This window comes from Capsicum annuum, chromosome 10 (genome assembly GCF_002878395.1).
Source record: "Capsicum annuum cultivar UCD-10X-F1 chromosome 10, UCD10Xv1.1, whole genome shotgun sequence".
Taxonomy (NCBI): domain Eukaryota; kingdom Viridiplantae; phylum Streptophyta; class Magnoliopsida; order Solanales; family Solanaceae; genus Capsicum; species Capsicum annuum.
The window spans coordinates 216,675,298-216,684,494 of NC_061120.1; the positions used below are offsets into that span (position 1 = coordinate 216,675,298).

The 9,197-nt window shown below is 31.0% G+C and overlaps 1 protein-coding gene across 1 annotated transcript; it reads left to right on the forward strand.

Annotated features, from left to right (window-relative positions):
• The first annotated feature begins 2,205 nt into the window (after positions 1 to 2,205).
• Positions 2,206 to 4,031, forward strand: LOC107843772 (alkane hydroxylase MAH1). The gene has a single exon (XM_016688162.2). The coding sequence runs from the start codon at positions 2,406 to 2,408 to the stop codon at positions 3,933 to 3,935; it is 1,530 nt and encodes a 509-aa protein (XP_016543648.2). The 5' UTR covers positions 2,206 to 2,405; the 3' UTR covers positions 3,936 to 4,031.
• The last annotated feature ends 5,166 nt before the right edge of the window (positions 4,032 to 9,197 follow it).

Genomic DNA, 9,197 nt, shown 5'->3' on the forward strand with positions numbered 1-9,197 from the left:
AAATAAAAGTTACCATAATTACTTTTACTTTTCCTGAAAGCAAAAAATATAATTCTTTTTCATATTTGGCTAACCTCTTTCTTGGAGGAAAGGTTTAGGACATCTATAAATAGAAGATTCTCTTCTCATACCATAACATAGTAGCATCCACAATGTAGTCATTTAAAGAGTTTTGTTTAGGGGGAGATTTTCTCTCTAATAGTTTTATATTTTCTTTCATATTACGTTTTTATATGTAGGCCAATTGGCCAAACTATATAATCATCATGTTTTTAGTATGTTTTTCTTTTCATCTGATTTATCGTCTCAATCGTTTGCAACTAATAGCTTCCGTATGATGCTCTCTCGATTTCGAACCCAACAAGTGGTATCAGAGCTTACGGTTCAATTGTTCAATGGTGTGGTGAGACGAGATTAAACAGGTTCAAAGCGGTTTCAAAATCAAGCTGCAACAATTTGGATAATAATGAAGATTTTTGTCGAACTACATGTGGAGAATAAGTTTCAACCATATTTTTAACACTCCTGCTGCTGCATCTTTAAAAATAAAAATAAAATATTGCTTTTAAACCAATTTTTAACCATGATATTTTAAACTTTATTCATGACAAGCAGCAGTTATGAAGATTATATCAAGAACGAAATTTATCCATGTAATATGAAGAGAAGACAGATCAGGTGAAGAAAATTTCCCCCAAAAAGAGGAGATTTGTTAGGGGTTTTGCCCTAATTTTTTTACTATATTTAAGTTCTATTTTTTCTTAGAAGGAAAATAAAAGTTACCATAATTACTTTTACTTTTCCTGAAAGGAAAAAAATATAATTATTTTTCATATTTGGCTAGCCTCTTTCTTGGAGGAAAGGTTTAGGACATCTATAAATAGAAGACCCTTCTCATACCATAACATAATAGTATCCACAATGTAGTCGTTTAAAGAGTTTTGTTTAGGGGGAGATTTTCTCTCTAATAGTTTTATGTTTTCTTTCATATTAGGTTTTTATGTGTAAGTCAATTGGCCAAACTATATAATCATCATGTTTTTAGTATGTTTTTCTTTTCGTCTGATTTATCATCTCAATAGTTTGCAACTAATAATAGCTTCTACATGACACCCTCTCAATTTCGAGCCCAACAGTTGCTACTATGCAAAGAAGAGTTGCTACTATGCAAAGAAGAGTGCTCAGTCAATTTATTTGGGTTAAAGAGGAAAGAATTTTCCCCTTCCAGACGATCATTTCTAAAAATTCAATGTGTTTATATATGGTTCATATATGGTTCATATATCTCACCAACAATGATAATATATCTAGTATAGTCTTACAAGTGAGATTTGCAAAGAGTAAAACATACACAAATCTAATTGTTACCACTACGCGGTATAAAGAACAATAACATGTCACTATATTCCCATACAGTGAGGTCTGGAGAGGGTATAATATACGTAGTTTGTACCACTATCTCAGAGGCGAGGTAGAGAAGTTGCTTCCTATAAACCCTCGGCTCAAAGACAAAATAGAATACCAAAAAAAAGATATAAAAGGTACAAAAGGCAATAAAAAGAAACACAACGATAGATAGTAACAGAACAATGCTACCACAAAATAATATTACAAGCGATCCACCCAAAACAACATATATCTAGAAGAGTCCAAGAACAAAAGACTACAAGCCTAAAAAAAAATGCAAGCGTAGCACTATAACTACTAATAATGACAACACTATGAACGTACTCTGACCTCCTAACCTTCTAAGTACTATCTTAATCTGCATTTGCCAAGTACATCTTTCTATCTAAGTTCTTATCCTCGGTAAGCTGCAACCGTGCATATCCTATCTAATAAGCCTCTTCATAATATTTTTTCGATCTATCTCTACCTCTCTTAGATCCATCTATAGTCAATTTCTCGCTCCTCCGCACTAGGGCGTTTGTGAATCTCCTGATCACATACCCAAACCAACTCGACCTATATATGGTATGAAAAGACTGTTTCTAATAAATCATCGACTCGAAAGGGTGTTCATATCTCCCTTGGAAGATGAAAATGTCTATTCGTTTTATCCTAAAGAAATCGTGAACAATCATAACCACATAATGCTTATCCTGAAAAGTTAGTTGGACCAATTTTTGAGTAATCAACAAACCCATGAAAGAAAACTGGTAGAAATAGTTTATAGTTAAATGAAATATTAAAATGGTCATTTGTTAATGTAGTTGCCAATCATTATCAAAAATGTGTACAATAAATGTCAAACTCCTCAAGTATGTTCCAAGTTCTTTAGATTGGGGACCTCTTAATCTTATGGACAAAATTTACCAACACTTACATAAAACTTCACAAGGTTCTAGCGAATTAGCATAAACTACAAAAGTGAAAAAAAAAAAATAAAAAAAATCCAACCCTCAATGGATTTCCTGATTGAGTATTCTTTTCTTTTTTTGATAATTCTTTTTTTCACATATATTATATGGTTCATCCTATATAGAAGGACAAAAACATCAGCACCAACAGATTGGCCAATCCTTAGAGAGTTACCAGCGGTTATTATGAATTTTCAACGTGGTCATGAATATATGACTGAAGTTCTTATAGAATATGGTGGCACTTATGAGTTCAAAGGTCCTATTTTTGCAAATGTGGACATGTTTTTCACTTGTGATCCTGCAAATATCCATCATATTTTTAGTAAAAACTTCTCAAACTATCCAAAAGGACCTGAATTTCGTAAGATTTTCGAAATTTTGGGAAATGGGATCTTCAACGTTGATGATGAATTATGGGAGCTTCATAGGAAGACCACAATGTCCATAATGAGCCATGCAAAGTTCCAAAGTTTGTTGGAGAGGACTACGTGGGGTATTATTGATAAAGGGCTTCGACCAATTCTTGATGCTTTTGCAAAACAGGCCAAAACATTGGATTTGCAAGATGTTTTGCAGAGATTCACTTTTGACTCTATCACTAAATTGTTACTTGATCATGATCCAAGAAGCTTGTCAATTGACTTGCCTTATTTGTCATATGAAAAGGCATTTGGGGTGGCTCTTGATGCACTTCTACTGAGACACATAGTGCCAGAACATATTTGGAAATTGCAAAAATGGCTTCGAGTTGGTTCAGAGAAGGAGCTCATTCAAGCATGTGAGGCGTTTGATCAATTCATATATCCTTGCATTTCGCGGAAGCTAGAGGAGTTGATGCATAATAGTACAACCAAAGACGAGGAATTTGCATTTTTAAATGCATACATCAAAATGTACAATCAATGGAACAATGGAGATTTGGGTACTTTGCAAACATTTCTAAGGGACACTTTCTTGAATTTGATGTTTGCTGGGAGGGACACTACAAGCGCAGCTCTCACTTGGTTTTTTTGGCTCTTGGCTAAAAATCCCTTAGTAGAGAAAAAGATAAGAGAAGAGATTCAACAACAATTGCATGTAAAAGAGGATGAAAACCTCAAGTTTTTCAACAAGGAAGAATCAAGAAAATTGATCTATCTACATGGTGCTTTGTGTGAAACTCTTAGGTTCTTTCCATCAGTTTCTTTAGAGCACAAAGTCCCACTTGATCATGACATCCTCCCTAGCGGTCACCGTGTCAGTCCAAAAACAAGAATGATTCTACCATTCTACTCGATGGGGAGAATGGAGACTCTGTGGGGGAAAGATTGTCTAGAATTCAAACCAGAGAGATGGATATCTGAACTAGGAAGGATCAAACATGAGCCATCTTTCAAATTTCCAGCGTTTAACGCAGGTCCACGAACTTGTCTAGGGAAGGAAATGGCATTCACTCAGATGAAAATAGTGGCAGCTACCATCATACACAACTACAATCTCCAAATACTGGAACCAGAAAATGTTTCTCCTACTACGTCTATTATCATGCAAGTGAAAAATGGTCTGATGGTTGAGGTTACCAAAAAGGTATAACATATGCATGTATTAGTATACTTTCTTATGTATGTGGAGCAAATCTTTAGCTCTTTCAAGAAAATTCGAATAAAACTGTTCTCTTTCTAATTCAAATGTTTAGTTACAAGTTTCTGAACATGATAAAGACCCTTTACTTCTTACTTTTTATGTCCATTAGGTATAAAATCTTGTATGTCTTGATTTTAGTCATCTAGTTTTGGTAGAGATGAGCCACCAACATGCTAAATTTATAAAGTACAAATTGAATTTCTTTGACACAACAAAGCAGACATTTAGTACTAGCCGAAACTCGCTAACCTATTTAATCTTAAACCTCTTTATTTACTTAATTAAGAGATTATCAAAATCGAGATATTGGATCAAAAATACTCTTCATTTATTTTTTGGCTCAAAAATACCTCTCACCTTAATAGAGTGCCACCAAGCACACCACGTGAAAATAAATTGTCACATGGTCAATCACGTCAGCATCTCATTTACGAAAAATGACCAAACTACCCCTGAACTATTAAAAATGGAGCAAAAATACCCTCCGTTTATTTTTTGGCTCAAAAATACCCTTCATTTGTTTTTGGCTCAAAAATATCCCTCAATTTGTTTTTTGGCTCACAAATTGGGTTGGACATTCGGTATTCGGTTCGATATTTTTGAAGTTCGGATTCAGTAATTTGGTAATCGATATTTGAGAGTAGATACCACATACCATACTTTAAAACATCGGTTCTGTAATCGGTAAATTAAGATTCGGTTCAGTATGATATTTGGTAATACCATTTTAAAGTTAGATGTTTAAAAACTATGTTTAAACTTCAAAAAGTATATCTAATAATAACCCTATTTAATATTCTTTTTTGTGTTTTTTATGCATATATTACCAAGGTCCAAGAGTTTCTTTATAATGGCATATATATATTAAATAATTCGGTATACGGTAAGTATCGAATACCAAACGGTATTAATATCTCCCAATTCCAAATATATATCGAAATATTAAAATTTTTACCAAATTTTTTGATTCAATTCGATAATTCAATTTTCGATATTTTATGTCCAACCCTACTCACAAGTACTCCTCACTTTAATAGAGTGCCACCAAACACACCACAAAAAAAAAATTGTGACATGCCCAGTCCATGTCATTTGATAAAGGTGGAAGGGAGGTCATGTCATTTGATAAATTAGAGCTAAGTTAGGCAGATAGATGTAACTTATTGTAGTGTGATGTTATCTGTCGTAACCCAACTTTTATTGGTATTTAGTATATATGGATATGATATTTTATTAGTTTTTGTTTATTTCATTTTAAATTACTAATATTCAATCCAACTCGTCCATTTGCCATCGGAAAGGATCTCAGTAACCCTTCCCCTCCACTTGATTTAATTTGATTGGACCCTTGAGTAGCTAGCAACGTCTCAATATAGTAGTGGTCAAGATGATATAAACATTTCATGAAATGGGGACCTCAATGCACTCTAATCTCTAGAGATTATTTTTTTTAACTATGTGCAAAATTTAAATTAATCGATAAATCGAATCGAAAAAATCGTTATTAGTTTACTAATATGGGATTATTAAGTTAATATTTTTTTAATGGTTTTAATTTTTTTTGTAATTGGGTTATCAGTGCGGTTTTTGATTTTAAGGTTTTAGTTAACGATTAAACGGATAATTCAATAAGATTGTATTAAAATTATATTTTTATCCCTAGTTATATTATAGATTTATAGTAGCTTTATATTTTAAATACACACTCTATTTATTCATATTATTTATTTGCATTTTACAATTGTTGTTTTATTGTTGTTCTTTTCTTTATAAACTTGTTCACTTTTTGGGTTCTGCCCACTAATATAAACTATAAACCTATATTGATTTTCTTTTTTAAGAGATCGATATCGATTGCTACTGCAGTCAAGTTCGCTACTTAATCAAAAAAGAAAACAAGTTTATTTTAGTAATAATGTATTTGATTTGCTTCTACTTGTACTTTATGTTAGGTTTTTTTAAATGAAGGTGTTTTATATATATATGAACATATGAAAATAAGAAGAGAAGGTGAAAAAAATAAAAGGAGCATTTTCTTATCGGTTAAATCGATAAATCGAACTGCTACTGTCCAAAATAGACAAATCGAAAATCGATAATAAATATCTTATTGATTTGATTTTCGGTTTAGAGTTTTGATAAATTAAAAATCAAAAAATCGAATCAATAATACACAAAATCAAACCGAACGGACCAATGCACAGCCCTGTTAGAGAGTCATTGCAAGTGGGAAAATATTAGGTTGGGCCAAAAGTTCAAATTCAATAGCTACTTGTGCAAACTGATTCTCACAAATCACCTCTTTGTGAAGGCCTTCTGGCCCAATTACTTCTTCTCCTCCCCCCCCAATGACTACTCGTGTTTCACCTTGAGTTGGGAGAAGTGTGGAAATATTAGTTTTGGAATCATCATTTAACTAATGTTTGTTGTATAATGTTTTTATAAGTTTACATGTTTTTGGAAATAATTTAGGTGTACACGACTGAGGTTGAAAATTTACATGTAAAGTACATGCAAAATTGTCATGTGTTTCTAAATTCATTTTGCAACTCTTTTATGTTCTTCGAGTTTCTACAATTCAACACTCATATCTATTTCAAATAAGCTCAAATTTGAAATATAAGTTCCATGTATAAAGAACAACTCATATTATTAATTTGTTAAAATAACAACAAACCTAACAAACTCATTTGAGACTCTTTTTGTTTTCTTCATGTATATTTATATTTGAGACATACATTGCTGAAACACGTGTTAGAGTTGACTAAAGTTTAATATGTGTGCGTTTGAAATTTTTTGGCAACAAAATAATAATTTTATGTTTCAAAAGTTTTTAGAGTTTTCAAAAGTTTTTAGGGTGTAGCTCTTCCAGAACCAATAGATTTCTTCTTCTTACTTTAACGTAAGGTTGACTAGCAGAAGATAGTGTTTGGGGTCTTTCCAAAACTAGATGACTCGATTAGAAAGTACTTAAGAATAAAAGCGACCATATTTTAAATAGTAGACAAACTTCCAGTAAATTAAAAAAAAAGGAAAAATAACATAAATATACACTTTTACTTATCATATTTATACAAATTTTCACTCTTATAAATTTTTTTAACTAATTATGTATCTTCGTTGAATATATCACGGAGTTAATTATGTATCTCGACAGACTCAAAATCAAAAAAATATATTGGGAGCTAGTTATGTATCTTTACAAGAAAAAAAATGTATCATTATTGGATGTATTATGTATCTCAACAGACCAAAAATCGAAAAAAATATTTCGGGAGCTAATATGTATCTTTACAAGGAAAAAATGTATATCTTCTTTGGATGTATCGGAAGCTAATTATGTATCTCGTCAGATCCAAAATCGAGATTTTCAGTAATTATGCAAAATATCAAAATTTTCTATGATTAAGCACCAAACGGTCAGAATTTATTTTGTTTGCCCATAAAGAAAGGGCTTTTTAAATAGGGCAAAATTCAGAAATAGCATACTTATCCCCTTAATTATGATTTTTATAGCAACAGTTTCATAATTACATAATATATCAAGTTATATTTTGTATTTTTGCAAACTGTTGCTACAAAAATACAAATACATATGATTTTTACTGCCCTTATGATTGATATGTATTTTATATTTTTGCAAACTTTTGCTACAAAAATATAAATACATACAAATACATATGCTACAAAATATAATTTGATAAAAATATTGTTATTTTTTGTAATTTAATACTTAAGTATATTATTTTATGTATTTTTTCTTTAATAGGATAAAATTCAGAAATAACATACTTATCCCTTTAGTATTTCATTTTTAAATTGCTAATACTTAATCCAATTTGTCCATTTGCCAGACCTCCTCCACTTGATTTAATTTGATTGGACTCTTGAGTAGCTATCCATGGTTAGTGGTCAAGATGATATAAACAATTCATGAAATGGGGACCTCCATGCAGTCAAGTCCCTGGAGAGTCATTGCAAGTGGGAAAATAGTGCTAATCAACATAAATCTCGATAGTTTGGAGTTTAATTATAAAAAATTTTAATATTTTATATAATTATTGAAAATTTTAATTTTGGATCTATCGAGATACATAATTAGCTCTAGATATATCCAACGAAGAAACATTTTTTTTTATAAATATACATAATTAGGTTTCGAAATAATTTTTTTCGATTTTGTGTCTGTCGCAATACATAATTAGTTGTCGTAACTTCCAACAAAGATGCATAATTAATTGAGATTTTTATAATTACTTTATAAGGATAGACATTTGTATAAATATGGCAAGTTAAGGTGTATGTTTATATTTTTTTTCGAGAAAATATTACGCTGGGCCAAAAGTTCGAATCAAATAGCTACTTGTGAAGGCCTTCTAGCCAGTTACTTCTTCTCGGCCCAATAACTACTTGTGTGACATCTTTACGAGTATTCACCTTGAGTTGGGAAAAGTATAGAAATATTAATTTTTGGAATCATCATTTAACTATTGTTTGTTGCATAATGTTTTTATAAGTTTATATGTTTTTGGAAATAATTTAGGCATACGCGATTGAAGTTGAAAATTCACATTTGAAGGGCATGCAAAGTTGTCTTAAATCTCAGGCTTGTGTTTCTGAATTCATTTTTCAACTTTTTTATGTTCTTCGAATTTTTACAATTGAACACTCTTATCTCTGTTATGTTCTTCAAATTTTTACAATTCAACACTCATATCTACTCCAAACGAACTCATTTGAAGCTCTTTTATTTCTTCATGTTTGAGCCGTATATTACTGAAACATATGTTAAAGTTGACTAAAGTTTAATATGTGTCCGTTTGAAATTTTTCGGCAACAAAATAATAATTTTATATTTCAAAAATTTTCAAGGTGAGGCTCTTCCAGAACCAATTTTTTTTTTTGGTATAACTTTAACACGAGGTTAAACGATTTGACTGACAGAAGATAGTTTTCTATAAATTATTGTAGAAATTTGAGGGATGGGGGTCTTTCCAAAACTTGACGACTAGATTGGAAAGTACTTAAGGATAAAAGTGACCATATTTTAAATAGTAGACAAACTTCAAGCAAATAAAGAAAAGAAAAATAACATAAATATACTTAAGTTATCATATTTACATAAATTTTCACCCTTACAAAATAATTACAAAAATTTCAACTAATTATGTATCTTTGTTGGATATATTGCGGAGCTAATCATGTATCTCG